Source organism: Rana temporaria, chromosome 3 (genome assembly GCF_905171775.1).
Source record: "Rana temporaria chromosome 3, aRanTem1.1, whole genome shotgun sequence".
NCBI lineage: Eukaryota > Metazoa > Chordata > Amphibia > Anura > Ranidae > Rana > Rana temporaria.
This window is the reverse complement of record NC_053491.1, coordinates 460,420,410-460,442,204: the sequence shown is the minus strand read 5'-3', so window position 1 is coordinate 460,442,204 and position 21,795 is coordinate 460,420,410. Positions and strand designations below refer to the sequence as shown.

Below are 21,795 nucleotides of genomic sequence, written 5' to 3'. Positions count from 1 at the left end.
GGGCTGGGCATACGCTGTGTATCCTGTCATAGGGGGGAGCGTGTAGGACTACAATATTCAGCATGTCCATGGAGGAGGAGCTCTTAGTGTGGGGCTGGAGGTGACATCACATGTGTCTGTATGTATGACTGTATAGTGAGGAGGAGGAGAGCTGAGCATCCTGATATGTATACAGAGGAGGAACGCTCTCCATACATCCCACCAACCCAATTATACCATGTCATCCTCTCTCTCCCCCCTCTTCTCATCTCCTCCCCCCTCTTCTCATCTCCTCCCCCCTCTTCTCATCTCCTCCCCCCTCTTCTCATCTCCTCCCCCCTCTTCTCATCTCCTCCCCCCTCTTTTCATCTCCCCCTCTTTTCATCTCCCCCTCTTCTCATCTCCCCCTTTTCTCATCTCCCCCTTTTCTCATCTCCCCCTCTTCTCATCTCCCCCTCTTCTCATCTCCCCCTCTTCTCATCTCCCCCTCTTCTCATCTCCCCCTCTTCTCATCTCCCCCTCTTCTCATCTCCCCCTCTTCTCATCTCTCCCCCCCCTCTTCTTCTCCCCCCCCCTCTTCTCATCTCTCCTCCCCCCCCTCTTCTTCTCATCTCCCCCCCCCCCTCTTCTTCTCATCTCTCTTCCCCCCCCCCTCTTCTTCTCATCTCTCCTCCCCCCCTCTTCTTCTCATCTCTCCCCCCCCTCTTCTTCTCATCTCTCCCCCCCACTCTTCTTCTCATCTCTCCTCCCCCCCTCTTCTTCTCATCTCTCCTCCCCCCCTCTTCTTCTCATCTCTCCTCCCCCCCTCTTCTTCTCATCTCTCCTCCCCCCCTCTTCTTCTCATCTCTCCTCCCCCCCTCTTCTTCTCATCTCTCCTCCCCCCCTCTTCTTCTCATCTCTCCTCCCCCCCTTCTTCTTCTCATCTCCCCCCCCCCCCTCTTCTTCTCACCCCCCCTCTTCTCATCTCTCCTCCCCCCCTCTTCTTCTCATCTCTCCTCCCCCCCTCTTCTTCTCATCTCTCCTCCCCCTTCTTCTTCTCATCTCCCCCCCCCCTCTTCTTCTCACCCCCCCTCTTCTCATCTCTCCTCCCCCCCTCTTCTTCTCATCTCTCCTCCCCCCCTCTTCTTCTCATCTCTCCTCCCCCCCTCTTCTCATCTCTCCTCCTCATCTCCCCCCCCCTCCTTCTTCTCGTCCCCCCCCCTCTTCTTCTCATCCCCCCCCCCTCTTCTTCTCATCTCTCCTCCCCCCCCCTCTTCTTCTCATCTCTCCTCCCCCCCTCTTCTTCTCATCTCCCCCCCCCTCTTCTTCTCATCTCTCCTCCCCCCCCACTTCTCATCTCTCCTCCCCCCCCCCTCTTCTTCTCATCTCTCCTCCCCCCCCTCTTCTTCTCATCTCTCCTCTCCCCCCCTCTTCTTCTCATCTCTCCTCTCCCCCCTCTTCTTCTCATCTCTCCTCTCCCCCCCTCTTCTTCTCATCTCCCCCCCCCTCTTCTTCTCATCTCTCCCCCCCTCTTCTTCTCATCTCTCTCTCTCTCTCTCTCTCTCTCCCCCCTCTTCTTCTCATCTCTCCTCCCCCCTCTTCTTCTCATCTCTCCTCCCCCCCTCTTCTTCTCATCTCTCCTCCCCCCCTCTTCTCATCTCTCCCCCCCCCCCTCTTCTTCTCATCTCTCCTCTCCCCCCCTCTTCTTCTCATCTCTCCTCTCCCCCCCTCTTCTTCTCATCTCTCCTCTCCCCCCCTCTTCTTCTCATCTCTCCTCTCCCCCCCTCTTCTTCTCATCTCTCCTCTCCCCCCCTCTTCTTCTCATCTCTCCCCCCCTCTTCTTCTCATCTCTCCCCCCCTCTTCTTCTCATCTCTCCCCCCCTCTTCTTCTCATCTCTCCCCCCCTCTTCTTCTCATCTCTATCTCTCTCTCTCTCTCTCTCTCTCTCTCTCTCTCTCTCTCTCTCTCTCCCCCCTCTTCTTCTCATCTCTCCTCCCCCCCTCTTCTTCTCATCTCTCCTCCCCCCCTCTTCTTCTCATCTCTCCTCCCCCCCTCTTCTTCTCATCTCTCCTCCCCCCCTCTTCTTCTCATCTCTCCTCCCCCCCCCTCTTCTTCTCATCTCTCCTCCCCCCCCTCTTCTTCTCATCTCTCCTCCCCCCCCCTCTTCTTCTCATCTCTCCTCCCCCCCCCTCTTCTTCTCATCTCTCCTCCCCCCCCCTCTTCTTCTCATCTCCCCCCCCCCCCCCTCTTCTTCTCATCTCTCCTCCCCCCCTCCTCTTCTCATCTCTCCTCCCCCCCTCCTCTTCTCATCTCTCCTCCCCCCCCCTCTTCTTCTCATCTCTCCTCCCCCCCCTCTTCTTCTCATCTCTCCTCCCCCCCCTCTTCTTCTCATCTCTCCTCCCCCCCCTCTTCTTCTCATCTCTCCTCCCCCCCCCTCTTCTTCTCATCTCTCCTCCCCCCCCCTCTTCTTCTCATCTCTCCTCCCCCCCCTCTTCTTCTCATCTCTCCTCCCCCCCTCTTCTTCTCATCTCTCCTCCCCCCCCTCTTCTTCTCATCTCTCCTCCCCCCCCTCTTCTTCTCATCTCTCCCCCCCCCCCTCTTCTTCTCATCTCTCCTCCCCCCCCTCTTCTTCTCCTCTCTCCTCCCCCCCCCCCTCTTCTTCTCATCTCTCCTCCCCCCCTCTTCTTCTCATCTCTCCCCCCCTCCTTCTTCTCATCTCTCCTCCTCATCTCTCCCCCCCTCCTCTTCTCATCTCTCCCCCCCTCCTTCTTCTCATCTCTCCTCCTCATCTCTCCTCCCCCCCCCCTCTTCTTCTCATCTCTCCTCCCCCCCCCCTCTTCTTCCCATCTCTCCTCCCCCCCCCCCTCTTCTTCTCATCTCTCCTCCCCCCCTCTTCTTCTCATCTCCCCCCCCCTCCTCTTCTCATCTCTCCCCCCCTCCTTCTTCTCATCTCTCCTCCTCATCTCTCCCCCCCTCCTTCTTCTCATCTCTCCTCCCCCCCCCCTCTTCTTCTCATCTCTCCTCCCCCCCCCTCTTCTTCTCATCTCTCCTCCCTCTTCTTCTCTTCCCCCCCCCCCCCCCCCCTCTTCTTCTCTTCTCTCCCCCCCCCCTCCCTCCCTTTCTTCTTCTCTTTCCCCCTCCCCCTTTTTTTTTTTTTTTGTGTGAAAAGGGAACTTACCCTTTAAGCCTTCCAAAGTATATTAGGCACGAAAAGAGGTACCGATGGGTGCTGCATACTTTCCCGGTGAAACATTCAGTAGACTGGAATCCCAGAGAGCTCTATTATATACAGATCTAGACCAGCCAGAGGAAGTGGTCAGGCTCCAATGCTTGTTATTGGTTCATACCTTTTGATGGATGGCCTCCCTTACCAGTAGCATGGAGAGGGCGGGCCCAAGTAGTCTATAACTGTGGCTGGTCAAGATTTGCATAATGGAGCACCCAAGGTTTAGGAGCCCGCGAGCTGACATAAGAACACTGGCAATTGCCAGCTATCACCAGAGCAGTGGGTTAAGCCCAGCTTTAAGGGATTGCAGTACATTTTAACTGGAGACCCCCATTAAAATAAACATGATGTTCTTTATGGCAGGATCCACCCAGAAAAATGAAGCCCCCTGTGCGCAGACGCACTGCTCCCCAACGCTTTGTGGTGTTGGACTCTGCCCCAGCCCGTGTGGCCCCGATACGCCTGGCGTGGCTATGCAAGGAGAAAATGGAACTTCTGAGAGGTCTCAAGGCCCAGGTGGGCCAAAAAGTCCCTGACCCGCCGGTCCAAGGGCGGAGCAAATCAGAGGTCAGTATCTGTTGACATTCTCTTCGTCATTGGTTGGTATTCTGTATCCGTATCTCTAGGTGTCCCCTTATTTCAAAGGAACGCAGCAGAGCAGAATATTAAACTTTCCATGTTCTTCCTCCCGAAGCAATGTCCAGATTAGGACGTTCAAGTCATCTGACCCAAGAGTGCTGCACAGTACAACTTCTCTTGTCCTATATGCAATTCTCAGTATCTCTTATTCTGTATGTATGGACTCTGCACAGTACAACTTCTCTTGTCCTATATGCAATTCTCAGTATCTCTTATTCTGTATGTATGGACTCTGCACAGTACTACTTCTCTTGTCCTATATGCAATTCTCAGTGGGCTGGATTCAGATACATTGGCGTATCTGTCCGCCCGGCGTAACGTATCTGAGATAAGTTATGCTGCTCTAACTTTGGGCGCGAGTTCTTTATTCAGATAGAACTTGCGCCCTTAGTTAGAGCGGCATAGCGTATGTGTTGCGGCGTAAGGCCGCGTAATACAAATGGGGATGTAGGGGACGTGTTTTATTAACATTTTTGTTGACCCCGCGTTTTTTACGTTTTGTTTGAACGACACATGCGCCGTCCGTAAAATATCCCAGTGTGCATTGCTCTAAATGACGTCGCAAGGACGTCATGGGTTTCGACGTGAGCGTAAATTACGTCCAGCCGTATTCGCGAACGACTTACGCAAACGACGTAAAATTTCAAAACTTGGCGCGGGAATGACGGCCATACTTAACATTAGCTACCCCTCATATAGCAGGGGTAACTATACGCCGGAAAAAGCCGAACGCAAATGACGTAAAAACAATGCACCGGGCGGTCGTTCGTTTCTGAATCGGCGTAACTCCTCATTTGCATATTCCTCGCGTAAAAGATACAGAAGCGCCACCTAGCGGCCAGCCTGGAATTGCAGCCTAAGATCCGACGGTGTAAAACGCTTACACCTGGCGGATCTTAGGGATATCTATGCGTAACTGATTCTCTGAATCAGTCGCATAGATACGACCGTCGGAACTCAGAGATACGACGGCGTATCAGGAGATACGCCGTCGTATCTCTTTCCGAATCCGGCCCAGTATCTCTTCTTCTGTATGTATGGACTCTGCACAGTACCACTTCTCTTGTCTTGTATGTCGGGTGTAATTCTCAGTATCTGTTCTTATTCTGTATGTATGAACTCTGCACAATACTACTTCTTCTCTTGTCCTGTATGGGTAATTCTCGATATCTGTTCTTATTCTGTATGTATGGACTCTGCACAGTACCACTTCTCTTGTCCTGTATGGGTAATTCTCGATATCTGTTCTTATTCTGTATGTATGAACTCCTCTTGTCCTGTATGGGTAATTCTCGATATCTGTTCTTATTCTGTATGTATGAACTCTGCACAGTACCACTTCTCTTGTCCTGTATGGGTAATTCTCGATATCTGTTCTTATTCTGTATGTATGAACTCTGCACAGTACCACTTCTCTTGTCCTGTATGTTGGGTGAAATTCTCAGTCTGTTCCTATTCTGTACGTATGCCCTCTGCATTAGTGGACTAAGTACACAATGCACACCACGTCCTTATGCAACCATGAAGTGATCTTTCTGTGTTGCGCTCCTGGCCCTGCCACCTCCTGTGCGTCAATATTGGCCCATTGTGATGGGAAACCTCACTGTCCAATAGCTAGGCTTAGGAGGTGTGGCCTGGTGCCCATGGGACACGGGTGTTGTGGCACAGGAAGGACTGAGAGAGAATCTGACGGCTGGAGGTGTCTGTTATGGGAGACAGGACTGGCTCAGGTAAGTATATTCCACATCGGGGTCTGCAGCCTCTACATACCAGGCACAGCGCACTCCATATTTAGTGTTTCCGGATCTTCATATAGCTTCTCTGTCCTCCCTCAGGTATCCTCGTATATAGCTTGGTTGCGTAGCCGCGCTGCCCGGGAGGCCGTCCAGACCGTCTACGAGAAATGGGTGCAGGACAGGAAGGCTGAAGAGGCCGAAACCCCGGTGCCCATTGAGGTAAAAGGAGGAGGCCTCATATACAGCTTCCAGAAATGTGGTTATCGTCTTGATCTGTAATATTAATACATATATTATTTTCTCTTTTATGTTTCAAGTTATGGACGGATTTAGTGTACCGGATGTCCAAGCCAACAGAAGAAGCCTTGACTGCTGCCTTCTCACAGGTAATCGAATCTGATCTGTGTTTTGTAGGAGGCACCATAAACCCTCTGGCCCCGTACACACGTCCGAGGAACTCAACGTGCCAAACACATCGAGTTCCTCGTCGAGTTCAGTGTTGAAGCCGCCGAGGATCTCGGCGAGCCAACTTTCCTCATTGAACAACGAGGAAATAGAGAACATGTTCCTCGTCGGCTTCCTCGCTAAAAAGTGTACACACGACCGAGTTTCTCGGCAGAATCCAGCTCCGATCGAGTTTCTGGCTGAATTCTGCCGAGAAACTCGGTCGTGTGTACGGGGCCTAACTAGGAACTCGACGAGGAACTCGATGTGTTTGGCCCGTCGAGTTACTCGGTCGTGTGTACGGGGCCTCAGTGACATTCAATACCCTCTCTGCCCCAATCTACCATTAGAGTAATACAATTCTAGTGCAAGTGTGGCCCTTGACATTGCTGTGTGGCCCCCACACAATATTGAGTCAGTTATGCAACAGAAAGTTGTCAGAGACTGCAGGCATGGGCTCGCTACACTAGATGGCCACCGATCATGGACTTACTACAAAAATGGCCACAGGGAGTGGGCTCGCTACCGTAGATGGCCACAGGCAGTGGGCTCGCTACCGTAGATGGCCACAGGCAGTGGGCTCGCTACCGTAGATGGCCACAGGCAGTGGGCTCGCTACCGTAGCTGGCCACAGGCAGTGGGCTCGCTACCGTAGCTGGCCACAGGCAGTGGGCTCGCTACCGTAGATGGCCAAAGGGCAGTGGGCTCGCTACCGTAGATGGCCACAGGCAGTGGGCTCGCTACCGTAGATGGCCACAGGCAGTGGGCTCGCTACCGTAGCTGGCCACAGGCAGTGGGCTCGCTACCGTAGCTGGCCACAGGCAGTGGGCTCGCTACCGTAGCTGGCCACAGGCAGTGGGCTCGCTACCGTAGCTGGCCACAGGCAGTGGGCTCGCTACCGTAGCTGGCCACAGGGAGTGGGCTCGCTACAGTAGCTGGCCACAGGGAGTGGGCTCGCTACCGTAGCTGGCCACAGGGAGTGGGCTCGCTACCGTAGCTGGCCACAGGGAGTGGGCTCGCTACCGTAGCTGGCCACAGGGAGTGGGCTCGCTACCGTAGCTGGCCACAGGGAGTGGGCTCGCTACCGTAGCTGGCCACAGGGAGTGGGCTCGCTACCCTAGCTGGCCACAGGGAGTGGGCTCGCTACCGTAGCTGGCCACAGGGAGTGGGCTCGCTACCGTAGCTGGCCGTGGGCTGGCTACCGTAGCTGTCCGCGGGCTCGCTACCCTTAGCTGTGCGCGGGCTCGCTACTGTAGCTGGCCACGGCCCGTGGGCTCGCTACCGTAGATGGATAGTGCTGAGTAAGCTCCTTCCCCCTCTTGTGAATGGCTGCTATTCATTTATACTTAATCCACAAACTAAACTATACTATATATGCCTGTTGCTTGGTGTCACCTTGAGAAAGATTCATTACGGATTTGAAATGTTGGTGAATTTTTTGTTTGGTTTATTTCCTTTTTTTTTTTTTGTATTATGACTTTATTAAATATTTGATGTTCATTGTCAGTATGTTGGCTCTTTTGGTTGATCTGAGACTTATTGTGATTTCCCCACACTTACCATCCAAGGTATAGTTATTCCTGTGACAGGAAGTGAGGGGAAATCTTCCTAAGGGGTGTATGGACAACGATCTTTTGAAAGTCCCCTATTGCTTCATGGCTGTGATGTCAATCCACTGGCTTCCAATATTTTTTTTGAACCTCTGAAACAAGGAACCCCTTCGGATTGCGAGTAATGCGGTTAACAAGCGTTTCCCAATACAAGCACTGTATTTTTTACAAATCCTGGCTCCGTTTGCGAGTGTTGTCTCGCAAAACAAGCAGGATTCAAGCCACAGCGGTGTGCAGTACCGCGTTTGGCCAGAGGTGGGGGGGCAGAGCAGATCTGATCGGAGCCGTTCGGAAAAAATGCTCGGAAAACTTCTGAAATACTCAGTTCCCGAGCCTTTCTGAGGTTTTCCAAGTTCAGCTGAGCTGTCCTCTTTTTTTTTTCGAGTGTTTGCGAGGTTCTCCAGCGCACCCCCACCTCTGGCCACATGCGGTATTGCGTGCCATTGAAGTTGAGGCGCAATTAATTATTTTTGTTTCCATTGACCTCTATGGGGAAACTTGCTTTGATATGCGAGTGCTTTGGATTACAAGCATTCTCCTGGAATGGATTATGCTCGTAATCCAAGGTTCCACTGTACCCAGATCAGAAAAGTCAGTACAAACCCCTAATCTGTAAATTTTTTATGGGCCTGTCACAAAAATTGCATTGAGACCAATGGATTAGGTTGTAGTAAACCAAATGCAGTATTTCTGTATTTGGGATCTGTTAGTCCATGTACTAAATATATAGTTTGCCTTTTGAAAAATTTCAGATGTTGACGATCGCGTCCACGGAACCGTTGACTCTCCGGCATTCCATACCCTGTAAAGAGCCCCGGAAGCGCGCTTCCCGCTCCAATAGCCCTGCCATGAACAGCTCTCAGCAGGAAAAGCCCTCAGGGGAGGGGCCTGCTCCCTCGGGGGTTGAGCCAGTGGCTGTGGAGGAGGCGGCTGATGGTCGGTGGAAGAAACTAGACTTTGAGAAGATTTATAAATACCTTTCTAAGGCATCTATGGGGGAGACCCTTCCGAAGCTGTCTGAATGTGGTAGGTAAAGCAGCTTAGTAGAGTGGGGAATATAGTTTTTAGTTTTAGGGATTTTTTCTCACTTCCTGTTCATGTGACACTCATACAGGAAACTCAGGGTGGTACGGGTGTCACCAGGACATGCAAGAGAACCTTGTCAGAAGATGTAACCCGTCCCAGTTCTACCAAAAGAAAATGTTTTTTTTTTGGGGGTTGTGTACTCTGGAGAGATTTCCTATAACATTCAACCTGTGATCCTTCCCCACCCTATCCAAAGCAACAATCAATTTCTTTTTTTACTGGAGTTGGGCTTGATGGTTGCACTTTTATGTACCTGAGATAGTTTAACCACTTCAATACCGGGCTTTAAAACCCACCTCTATACTGGGCCTATTCTGGCACTTCTCTCCTACATGTACACATCATCATTCTTTTGCTAGAAAACTACTCAGAACCCCCAAACATTATATATGTTTTTTTAGCAGACACCCTAGGGAATAAAATGGCGATCATTGCAACTTTTTATCTTGCACGGTATTTGCGCAATAATTTGCACACGCTCTAACGCAAGCGGCGACACCTCACATGTGTGGTTTGAACGACGTGTACATACATGGGCGGGACTTACGTGTGCGTTCGCTTCTGAGCGTGAGCTACCGGGGACAGGGGCGTTTTAATTTTTGATTTTAATTTTTTGTTTTGTTTTTTTTACACTTTTTGACTTTTTTTTTTTTTATTCGATCGCTTTTATTCCTATTACAAGGGATGTAAACATCCCTTGGAATAGGAATAGTGTGTGACAGGTCCTCTTTAAGGAGAGTTGCGGGGTCAATAAGACCCCACATCTCTTCTCCAGGCTGGAAAGGATGAGATTGTGAAAAAAAATTCACAAATCTCATTCTTACAAGCTGCAATTGCGGTTTGTTTACTTATGGGTACCCGGGCGTGACGTCATCACATCACGCCTCGGCCTCCGACGGTCATAGAGATGACTGGTGACCATCTGGTCACCAGTCATCTCTATGCTGCACATCCGGCGGACGGCGATCATCTCTCTGGCCCCCGATGGGACGGGAGAGCCCGGAGAAGCACCGGATGGCGGCGGGAGGGGGGGGATCAAGCGGCAGAACCACCGCTATGATCGTTCTTACGGTGCGCAGGATCACCACTGGAACAAAATGATATCTGAATGATGCCTCTGGGTGCAGGCATCATTCTGATATCACCGCACCAGTAGATACGCCGTCGTAACCCTCAATCTACGCCGATGTAAATTTAAGCATATTCTGGAAACCAGATGCGCTTAAATTAGGCTAAGATACGAGCGGCGTAAGTCTCCTACGCCATGGTATCTTAGGGTGCATATTTACGCTGGCCGCTAGGTGGCGCTTCCGTTGAGTTCATGGTAGAATATGCAAATGACTAGATACGCCGATTCACGAACGTACGTGCGCCCGTCGCAGTAAAGATACGCCGTTTACGTAAGGCGTTTTCCGGCGTAAAGTTATTCCAACAAATAGCTGGCCTAGCCAATGTTAAGTATGGCCGTCAATCACGCAATAATATTTGAAAATTTTATGTCGTTTGCGTAAGTCGTCCGTGAATGGGGCTGGACGTAATTTACGTTCACATCAAAACCAATAAGTCCTTGCGGCGTACTTTGGAGCAATGCACACTGGGATATGTACACGGACGGCGCATGCGCCGTTCGTAAAAAACGTCAATCACGTCGGGTCACCAATCATTTACATAAAACACGCCCCCCTCATCCTCATTTGAATTAGGCGCGCTTACGCCGGCCCCATTTACGCTACGCCGCAGTAACTTAGGAGGCAAGTGCTTTGTGAATACAGCACTTGCCTCTCTGACTTACGGCGGCGTAGCGTAAATACGATGTGCTACGCCGCCTGAAAGATGCGCCGCCCTACCTGAATCTAGCTATTAGTGTGAGATTTGTCCTCCGCAATGTCGCCGTCCCGCTTTAAGTTGCTGATCGCCACCATTACTAGTAAAAAACAATAAAAAATTATAAAAAGTTAATCTAAAATATCCCATAGTTTGTAGACGTGATAATTTTTTCGCAAACCAATCAATATATGCTTATTGGGATTTTTTTTACCAAACACATGTAGCAGAATACATATTTGGCCTAAATTGATGAAGATTTTTTTTTTTTATTATTATTGGATGTGTTTTATAGCAGAAACTAAAATATATATATATTTCTTGTGTCTTTTCAGAATCGGCAGTCGTCCTTAATCTCCTGTACTGCATCCCAGGCCAGCTACAGACTCTGAATGCTCAGGCTTTATGCGACGCTCTGCGTGATACCTACACAGATATGAACAAGCCAACCAAATCGGAGAATTCAGAGCAGGAAAGTGCCGCGCTGGGCTCACAGGCGGCGGACTGGAAAGAATTGGGCTTTTGCCCCTTAAATCCTTTAATGCTGCCTCTTGAAGTTTTGAAACCTAAATAGGAAACTGTGGCGCCTCCTTGAAACTCGGCTCTCTGGTTTGAGAGTGTTTTGCAAGACGAGCAACATTTTTTTTTTTTTTATAAATTTGGACTTGATATACAAGCGATGTTTTGATATGTTTTGGTATGTTTTGATATGAGTAGCGTCATGTCACAACTGAGTATAAAGAGAAGAGAGGCGCCTCTAAGTGTAGCAATATGGTTACATTTAATGAAGGTACAACATTTAGCAACTCACATGGTTGATGATTAAAACGGGCAGATCTAAGTATGCTGGGATCCGGGGTAAAGCCGTCCACATTGATCGTCCTCCTCACCGCCATTGATGTCGTCCCTTCCACGAGCGGTTCAAGCCTCGCTTTCAGATCCCTCTACGGTGAGAGCTGGCAGTGCGGAGGACTGTCTATGTGGATTGCTTTACCCCGGATGCCTGCATACTTCGATGTGCCTCTTTTAATCATCAACCATGTGAGTTGCTAAATGTTGTACCTTCATTAAATGTAACCATATTGCTACACTTAGAGGCTCCTCTCTTCTTTTTTATATCCTGTAGCTCCTGCTGGAGTTTGCGTCTAATCCCCTTGTGGAGGATTCCATTTGTGGATGGACATTTTATGGTTACACAACTTATCACATTGCTATAATCTTTAAACTGAAGGACTTGTCAATAAATGGTTGTGGAACGAATCATTTGAGTTTCCATTATTTCTTATGGGAAAATTCACTTTGATATGCAAGTGCTTTTGGATTACAAGCATTTTTCCGGAACGAATTATGCTCGCAATCCAAGGTTTGACTGTATTTAACCACTTAAGACCCGAACCTTTAGGCAGCTAAAGGACCTGGCCAGTTTTTGCGATTCGGCACTGCGTCGCTTTAACTGACAATTGCGCGATGTGGCTCCCAAACAAAATTGGCGTCCTTTTTTTTCACAAATAGAGCTTTCTTTTGGTGGTATTTGATCACCTCTGCAGTTTTTATTTTTTGCGCTATAAACAAAAATGGAGTGACAATTTTGAAAAAAAATCAATATTTTTTACTTTTTGCTATAATAAATATCCCCCAAAAATATATAAAAAAAAAATGTTTCCTCAGTTTAGGCCGATACGTATTCTTCTACCTATTTTTGGTAAATAAAATCGCAATAAGCGTTTAACGATTGGTCTGCGCAAAATGTATAGCGTTTACAAAATAGGGGATAGTTTTATTGCATTTTTATTAATTTTATTTTTTTTTTTCTTGACTGCGACATTATGGCGGACACTTCGGACAATTTTGACACATTTTTGGGACCATTGTCATTTTCACAGCAAAAAATGCATTAAAAATGCATTGTTTACGGTGAAAATGACAATTGCAGTTTGGGAGTTAACAAGGGGGCGCTGAAGGGGTTAGGTGTGACCTCATTTGTGTTTCTAACTGTAGGGGGGTGTGGCTGTAGGTGTGACGTCATCGATCGTGTGTTCCCTTTTATAGGGAAACACAATCAATGATGGCACCACAGTGAAGAACGGGGAAGCTGTGTTTACACACAGCTCTCCCAGTTCTTCAGCTGCGGGGACCGATCGCGGGACTCCAGCAGTGATCTGGTCCGCGGTCACTGAGCTTCGGACCAGGTCGCGGGCGCGCACCCATGACCCATGGCTGGGCACTTAAAGAGGACGTACCTGTACGTGCTTGTGCCCAGCCGTGCCATTCTGCCGACGTATATGTGCAGGAGGCGGTCCTTAAGTGGTTAACACATCACCATTTTTCCTAGGCAAATGAATTTCTAAAGGTGCTATTGACATGAAATATTCACCACATATCGGTACCAACCCATGTAATCCATACATACAAAGACACCAAATAAGTTCAGAAATGAAGTTCTGTGTAATAAAATGGAAGGACACAGGGAAAAAGTATTGAACACGCCAACTGAAATGTATTTAATACTCCATACAAAATCCTTTGTTGGTAATGACGACCTGAAGACGCCTCCTGTATGGAGAAACTAGTCGCATTCGTTGCTCGGCTGGGATTTTGGCCCATTTCTTCCACACAAACCTTCTTCAAATCTTGAAAGTTCCATGGACCTCTTCTATGAACTCTGATCTTTTAGTTCATTCCATAGATTTTTCTATTGGATTTAAGTCAAGTGATTGGCTGGGCCATTCTAGCAGCTTTATTTTCTTTCTTTGAAACCAATTGAGAGTTTCCTTGGCTTTGTGTTTGGGATCATTGTCTGGCTGAAATGTCCTCCCTCATTTCATCTTCATCACCCTGGTAGATGGCAGCAGACCCACACATAGTTACATAGTTAGTCAGGTTGAAAAAAGACACAAGTCCATCCAGTTCAACCACAAAAAATAAAAAAACAAAATAAAAAACACAGTAAAATCCCATACACCCAACTCCATACCCACAGTTGATCCAGAGGAAGGCAAAAAACCCCAGCAAAGCATGATTCAATTTGCTACAGCAGGGGAAAAAATTCCTTCCTGATCCCCCGAGAGGCAATCGGATTTACCCTGGATCAACTTTACCTACAAATCTTAGTACTCAGTTATGTTATGTACATTTAGGAAATAATCCAGGCCTTTCTTAAATCAATCTACTGAGCTGGCCAGAACCACCTCTGGAGGGAGTCTGTTCCACATTTTCACAGCTCTTACTGTGAAAAAACCTTTCCGTATTTGGAGTTGAAATCTCTTTTCCTCTAGACGTAAAGAGTGCCCCCTTGTCCTCAGTGTTGACCGTAAAGTGAATAACTCAACACCAAGTACACTATATGGACCCCTTATATATTTGTACATGTTGATCATACCCCCCCTTATTCTCCTCTTCTCAAGAGTGAATAAATGTAGTTCTTCTAATCTTTCCTCATAGCTGAGTTCCTCCATGCCTCTTATCAGTTTGGTTGCCCTTCTCTGCACTTTCTCTAGTTCCCCAATATCCTTTTTGAGAACTGGTGCCCAAAACTGAACTGCATATTCCAGATGAGGTCTTACTAATGATTTGAACAGGGGCAAAATGATATCTCTGTCTCTGGAGTCCATACCTCTCTTAATACAAGAAAGGACTTTGCTCGCTTTGGAAACCGCAGCTTGGCATTGCATGTTATTGAGCTTATGATCAACTAAAACCCCCAGATCCTTCTCCACTACAGATCCCCCCAGATCTACTCCCCCTAGTATGTATGATGCATGCATATTCTTAGCCCCCAAGTGCATAACTTTACATTTATCTACATTAAACCTCATCTGCCACTCGCCCAATTAGACTGAGCATTGAGGTCGGCTTGTAAATTGGCGACATCCTGTAAGGACGTTATTCCACTGCATAGCTTGGTGTCATCTGCAAAGACAGAAATGTTACATTTGATCCCAGACCCAATATCATTTATAAAGATATTGAAAAGTAAGGGTCCCAGCACTGAACCTTGGGGTACACCACTGATAACATTGGACCATTCAGAGTAAGAATCATTAACCACGACTCTCTGAATTCTGTCTTTCAGACAGTTTTCTATCCACCATGATGTTCCCACCTCCAAACTTCACTGTTGGTATGGGGGGTATTTTTTGGCATGATTAGCAGTGCCTTTTGGCCTCAAAACATGTTGTGTTTTGTGGCATCCAAAGGATTACATTTTGGTCTCATCTGACCAGACTTTATTTTCCAGGCTTATTTCACAGGCTTGTCTAAAGTGTGTGCACCAAACTTTAAACGAGCTTCGACATGCTTTTTTCTTCAGCAATGGAGTCTTGCGTGGTGAGCGTGCCTACAGGTCGTGGCGGTTGATTGCATTTCTTATTGTTTTCTTTGAAACGATTGTACCTGCTAATTCCAGGTCTTTCTGAAGCTCTCCACACGTGTTCCTTGGCTCTTGGACAACTCTTCTGATAATTCTTTTCTCTCCTCTGACAGAAATATTGTGAGGAGCACCTGGTTGTGGCCGGTTTATGGTGAAATTATGTTCTTTCCACTTCTGGATTATGGCCCCAACAGTGCTCACTGGAACATTCTGAAGTTTAAAAATCCTTTGGTAGCCAATGCCATCAGTGGGCCGGATTCAGAAAGAGATACGACGGCGTATCTCTGAGTTCCGACGGTCGTATCTATGCGCCTGATTCATAGAATCAGGTTACGCATAGATATCCCTAAGATCCGACAGGTGTAAGTGTCTTACACAGTCGGATCTTAGGCTGCAATTCCAGGCTGGTCGCTAGGTGGCACTTCCGTATTATTACGCGACAAATATGCAAATGAGGAGTTACGCCGATTCAGAAACGAACGACCACCCGTCGCTTTTTTTTTTACGCTGTTTGCATTCGGCTTTTTCCGGCGTATAGTTACCCCTGGGTCTATGAGGCGCAGCCAATGTTAAGTATGGCCGTCGTTCCCGCGACGAGTTTTGACATTTTTACGCCGTTTGCGTAAGTCGTTCGCGAATACCGATGGACGTAATTTACGTTCACGACGAAAGCACTGACGTCCTTGTGACGTCATTTAGAGCCATGCACACTGGGAGATTTTACGGATGGCGCATGCGCCGTTCAAGTAGAACGTAAAAAACGCGGGGTCAAGGGAAATTTAAATAAAACACACCCCCTACATCCCCATTTGAATTACGCGGCCTTACGCCGCAACACATACGCTACGCCGCTCTAACTAAGGGCGCAAGTTCTTTGTGAATAAAGAACTTGCGCCCAAAGTAAGAGCGGCGTAACGTATCAGAGATACGTTACGCGGGCCGGACAGATACGCCAATGTATCTGAATCCGGCCCAGTATGTTTTGCAACAATAAGGTTGTGAACCCATCATGAGATGTTTCTTGTGTGACACCTTGGTAATGAGACACCTTTTTATAGGCCATCAGTTGAGACTGAACCAGCCGATATTAATTTGCACTGACAAGGGGCAGGATTGCTTTCTAATTACTGATAGATTTCAGTTGGTGTCTTGGCTTTTTTTTTTTTTTTTTTTGCATCTCCCTTACTTCATGTGCTCCCTTCCTGGGGCCCTAAGCAAAATGACATGTCACATTAAAGTTGAGAAGCGGGGGGCTGCCGAAAATGACGAAATTACATCTTTCATTAAAGAGAGAAGCAGGGGTTGCTGACGTCTTACCCTCTTCTCCCATGCAGCCAGCGAGTTGAGAAGTGGGGTGAGGGGCCGAAAATGACTTCTCACCAGGCGGGGCCTCTAGTAATTCGGGGGGCCCTCCACAGCTTTGCGGGGCCCTAAGCGGCTTGCATAGTGAGCCTATAGGGCGGATCGGCCCTGATTACATCCGTCCTTTGTGAGAATTCATTTGGCTATTTGGTTTCTTTTAATAAACCTTGGGTAATGCACTAGGCGTTTGCGCACCCGGTGTGTTCTTTTACAAATGCCCAGTGCTGCAAGGAAGGCAGAAGTGCTAACCACCGGGTCGCTGTGCTTAGTACATAGTTATTGTTACTGTCTCTTCTTTTTCTGGGAGACGTTTCCTTTGAAGACCTAATGAGAACATGCTGAAATACAAGGTCCTGTCTTGGTTGCACTGAGATATCTTGGCCACTGGATGGCGATATGTTAGTAATACATTGCTTGCATTGCAAGATTTATTTAACTGCTTCTGGACCGCCCACCGTCATCATATATTCGTACTTTGACGTTGAATACCATTGTTATGGCAGCAGTCGGTTTTCAGAAAAAAGCCCAATTTGTCCTTAATGCATACTTTTTTTTTTTGTTTCTTTAACATTTTTTTACCCTTAGGCACGAAGGGGTTAAAGTGATTGTAAAGTCTCCTTTTTTCCCCCCTATAAAAATAACAAACCTGTCATACCTCCTCTGAGTAGTGGATTTGCACAGAGCAGCCCGAATCCTCCTCTTCTTGGGTCAATCTTCTGTGATCCTGACCCCTCCCTCCTGTTAAATGCCCCCCCCCCCCCAGCAAGCAGCTTGCTGTGGGGTCAGCCATGGGCATCCGCTGAAATTTTTTCAGGGGGGGGGGCACTTCGGCAACGGCGATACAGTCGCATTTAACCCTTTCTTCAAACGCAAGCGGGGGTTAAAAGTGCCTCGCTAATGGCCGAATAGCGCAGCTAAAACGATGGTAAAATGACGCTTTTTAGCTGCGCTTTACCGATAACGCAGCCAGCTGGCAGTGTGAAATAGCTCTTGAGATAATTCAGCTTCACTCAATGCCCATATAAATATAGCCTTGAGAATGTACAGACCCCCCTTCAGCACAGACCCCACCATTCAGTACAGATGGACCCCCCCCATTATGCACAGACCCCACCATTCAGTACAGATGGACCCCCCCCATTATGCACAGACCCCTCCATTCAGCACAGATGGACCCCCCTTCAGCACAGACCACCCCCATTCCGCACAGACCCCCTTTAAGCACAGACCCCCCTTCAGCACAGATGGACCCCCCATTCAGCACAAACCCCCCCTTCAGCACAGACTCCCCTCCCCCATCCCATTCAGTACTTCAGATCAGCCATCAGCGCAGAACAAGCAGCAGGTTCCCTCCCCTGTGTACACATAAACACAGGAGGGGAGGCGGCTTCACTCTGCTCGCTGTGCCTGTGTGACATCCGGCCCAAGACTGCTCAGACAGCCCGCAGCCATGAGACTCTTAAACACCTTCTTTATTTTCCAGGGGGGATCATTTGCCCCCCCTTGCCCTATGGAGCGGACGCCCATGGGGTCAGCCGAGCTGCAGCTCTGTGTGTCCATTCACACATGGAGCTGCAGTTCGGCCTCGCCCCCCCTCTCTCTCCTGATTGGCTAACTGACTTCCCGGGTTGGCTGAGGCACTCGTGGACATCGCTGGACAGAGAGGGACCTCAGGTAAGTGTTAGGGGGGACTGCTGCACACAGAAGGCTTTTTATCTTAATGTATAGAATGTACAACCCCTTTAAAAATTCTGTACCATAGAAAATATTTTGTTATATCTATTCGAATACTGGTTGATTGTTAGCACTGAGCACTACACAATCACACCCCTATGCTATAGGTAATTTAAGAGCAGGGAGGGGTTATGTAGTCCTATCCTGTTTCTGCTGTCTTGATACAGAAGGGTGCATTGTCATCCTAGGACAAAATGTGTGGTGGGGGGGGGGGGATATACAATCGTCTTTTCCACAACACTGGTGTGGACCCTGTGATTGCAGGTAGACGTGTACAATTCATTTATTTCCGAATTCGTTTTTGAATGAATTTTAACAAATTTGTTTATCCCGAAATTTTCTAATTTTTCCATTTCCGAATTTGGGAAATTCAAAAATTTGAAATTGAAATTTCGGAATATTTAACCACTTAAGGACCGCCTCCTGCACATATACGTTGGCAGAATGGCACGGCTGGGCACAAGCACGTACAGGTACGTGCTGTGCTATTGTCCAGCCGTGGGTCGCAGACCCGATCGCCGCTGGAGTCCCGCGATCGGTCCCCAGAGCTGAAGAACAGGGAGAGCCGTGTGTAAACATAGCGATCACTATAAAAATGCATTGGATTACTATAAAAATGCAACTGGCAGTGAAGGGGTTAACACTAGGGGGCGGAGAAGGGGTTAAGTATGTTCCCTGGGTGTGTTCTTACTGTGGGGGGGGGGTGGCCTCACTAGGGGAAACACTGATCTTCTGTTCATACATTGTATGAACAGAGGATCAGCGTTTCCCCCCCCTGACAGGACCGGGAGCTGTGTGTTTACACACACAGCTCCTGTTTCCCGCTCTGTAACGAGCAATTGCGGGTGCCCGGCGGCGATCGCGCCTGCCGGGCACCCGCACGGGAGTCACGGACGAGCGGGGGGCACGCGCGCTCCCCTAGTGGCCACTAAAAGAGCTGACGTAGAGCTACGGGCTCTCGCCCAGGAGAGCCGACCTGCCGCCGTAGAATGACGGCGGTTGGTCGGCAACTAGTTAAGGACTGGTTTTGGTGTGCTTCTTGCTCTAGTATATAGGTGTCTAAGGCTCGATTCACACTAATGCGTTTTTTGGTGCATTTTGCATTTTGCAGAAAAGCAGGGAAATTTTTTAACATGGGTTCCTATGGAACATGTTCACATCAATGCTTTTTTGTGCCTCTGCATTTTTGGAAAGGGTCGGGGACTTTTTCCCCGCAAAAAGCAGCGTTTTGCATGTAATAGAATTCAATGGACCCGCATCCAAAACGCAAGTACCACGTTTTTACCACTTTTTGCGTTTTGTTTTTTTAACCTGTTTATAGCTGGTTGTTAAAGGAATTGAAAAAAAAATTAAATTGATGTAAAAAAAAAAAAACGCAAATCGCGGTAAAAACGCACATCAAAAAACGCAGCAAGCACCACAAAAAGCACTGCAAAAACGGACAAAAGCAACATGTATAGGTGTGAATCGAGCCTAACTGTCTAATACATTCATTTACTTTTTGTCAGTGTAGGGACAGGGTGCTGTTTGGAGCAGGGACAGAGTTTAGCAACACAAATCGCTACCTAACAGGTCCACAAAAGTCCTTTCAAGCACTGGTATAGGTGTGCTACTTGCTCTAGTACAGTGGTTCTTAACCACTTAAGCCCCGGACCAATATGCAGGCTACAGTTCGGGACTGCGTCGCTTTAACAGACAATTGCGCGGTCGTGCGACGTGGCTCCCAAACAAAATTGGCGTCCTTTTTTCCCCACAAATAGAGCTTTCTTTTGGTGGTATTTGATCACCTCTGCGGTTTTTATTTTTATAAACAAAAGTAGAGCGACAATTTTAAAAAAAATTCAATATTTTTTACTTTTTGCTGTAATAAATATCCCCCAAAAACATATATAACATTTTTGTTTTCCTCAGTTTAGGCCGATACGTATTCTTCTACCTATTTTTGGTAAAAAAAAAAGCGTATAGCGTTTACAAAATAGGGGATAGTTTTTTTGCATTTTTATTTTTTTTATTTTTTTTACTAGTAATGGCGGCGATCAGCGATTTTTTTTCGTGACTGCGACATTATGGCAGACACTTCGGACAATTTTGACACATTTTTGGGACCATTGTCATTTTCACAGCACAAAATGCATTTAAATTGCATTGTTTATTGTGAAAATGACAGTTGCAGTTTGGGAGTTAAACACAGGGGGCGCTGTAACATTTTGGGATCACTGTGTATGTGTTTACTAGTGTAGGGGGGTGTGGCTGTAGGACTGACACCATCGATCGAGTCTTCCCTATAAAAGGGATCACTCGATCGATTCGCCGCCACAGTGAAGCACGGGGAAGCCGTGTTTACATACGGCTCTCCCCGTTCTTCAGCTCCGGGGAGCGATCGCGACGGAGCGGCTATAAACAAATAGCCGCGCCCGGTCGTCCCGGATCGCTCCCCGAGCGGACCCGACCTCCGCATGTACCGGGGGGGGGGTCCCGATCGGACCCCCCACCCACGTCTAGGCAGGCACGTACAGGTACGTTGAAAGTATTTGATTTTTGTATATTTGCTTTGCAAAATAAACTTAAATATTGCCTGTCCGTGCCATTCTGCCGACGTAAATGTACATGAGGAGGTCGGGAAGTGGTTAACCTGGGTTCGACCGAACCCCAGGGGTTCGGTAAGTGAGTCTCGGGCAGAGGTGTTGCTAAGGGGGGTGCGGGGGTGCGGCCCGCACGCGGCTCTGGGGGGATTTCACTTAATGGGAAGGGGGGGGGGTGTTTGCACCTGGGGGGATTTCACTGGGGGGATAGCGCAAAAAAAAAACAAAAAAACCCAATGGTGATCAAATACCACCAAAAGAAAGCTCTATTTATGTGAAAAAAAGGACAAAAATTTCATATGGGTACAATGTTGTATGACTGAGTAATTGTCATTCAAATTGTGAGAGCACCCAAAGCTGAAAATTGGTCTGGTTAGGAAGGGGGTTTAAGTGCCCAGTGGTCAAGTGGTTAATGTACTATTATTATTATTATTATTATTATTATTATAATTGCTATTATATTATTACCATTATATTATAAAAATAAATATATACATATATATTACTACATTATATATTATATTTTTATACTATTTTATTATTGGATACTATTATTATTAATATACTATTATTACTATTATTATGATATATATATATATATATATATATATATATATATATATATATATATATATATATATATATATATAATTATTATTATACTATTATTATTATTATTATTTCTATTATTATTATTGTTGCTATTGTATTATTACTATTATACTATAATATAAATATATACATATATATTACTACTATATTGTACATAATATATTATATTTTTATACTATTATATTACTGGATAATATTATTATTAATATGCTATTGATATATATTATTATTAATATACTATTATTATTATACTATTATTGTATTTTATTATATACCAATATAGTATATTATATAGTATTACACCAGTACTTTTAGGAATATAGTATATGTGTGCGATGTGAAGAGCAGCCCGTTCATTTTAATGGGCTACCCTACCTGCGAGAAACAAAATCCCCCGACCCTTTTTTTAAATTGTGCCGATGTGGGGGTGCCATTAAGAACCGTCTCATGTCTGCTAACGAGCAGCGAGTTTCTGTGCGTGTTGGAAACGCATGATTCTGCCCGCGTTCGTGACACGCATGACGGAAAGTCTTGTGTTATGAAGACCTAATCTATCCAACCAATTTGGATCTGACCCCTTGCTTTAAATAGTTGTTGTTAGTATGGTAGATCT

The 21,795-nt window shown here is 47.2% G+C and overlaps 1 protein-coding gene across 1 annotated transcript; it reads left to right on the top strand.

Annotated features, from left to right (window-relative positions):
* Window positions 1-94: 94 nt before the first annotated feature.
* SNAPC2 (small nuclear RNA activating complex polypeptide 2) lies at window positions 95-11,308 on the top strand. Its single transcript, XM_040346764.1, has 6 exons — window positions 95-118; window positions 3,548-3,751; window positions 5,659-5,778; window positions 5,877-5,945; window positions 8,366-8,639; window positions 10,859-11,308. Exons 2-6 carry the CDS (start codon window positions 3,563-3,565, stop codon window positions 11,095-11,097), a joined length of 891 nt encoding a protein of 296 aa, XP_040202698.1. The 5' UTR covers window positions 95-118; window positions 3,548-3,562; the 3' UTR covers window positions 11,098-11,308.
* Window positions 11,309-21,795: the final 10,487 nt, after the last annotated feature.

What these genes read in the sequence shown, in the direction of transcription:
- SNAPC2 (XM_040346764.1), top strand. Translation starts at nt 3,563, where the DNA reads ATGAAGCCCCCTGTGCGCAGACGCACTGCTCCCCAACGCTTTGTGGTG. An exon ending in TGACTGCTGCCTTCTCACAG is followed by an intron (nt 5,946 to 8,365) that starts GTAATCGAATCT and finishes GAAAAATTTCAG; the next exon opens with ATGTTGACGATCGCGTCCAC. An exon ending in TCCGAAGCTGTCTGAATGTG is followed by an intron (nt 8,640 to 10,858) that starts GTAGGTAAAGCA and finishes GTGTCTTTTCAG; the next exon opens with AATCGGCAGTCGTCCTTAAT.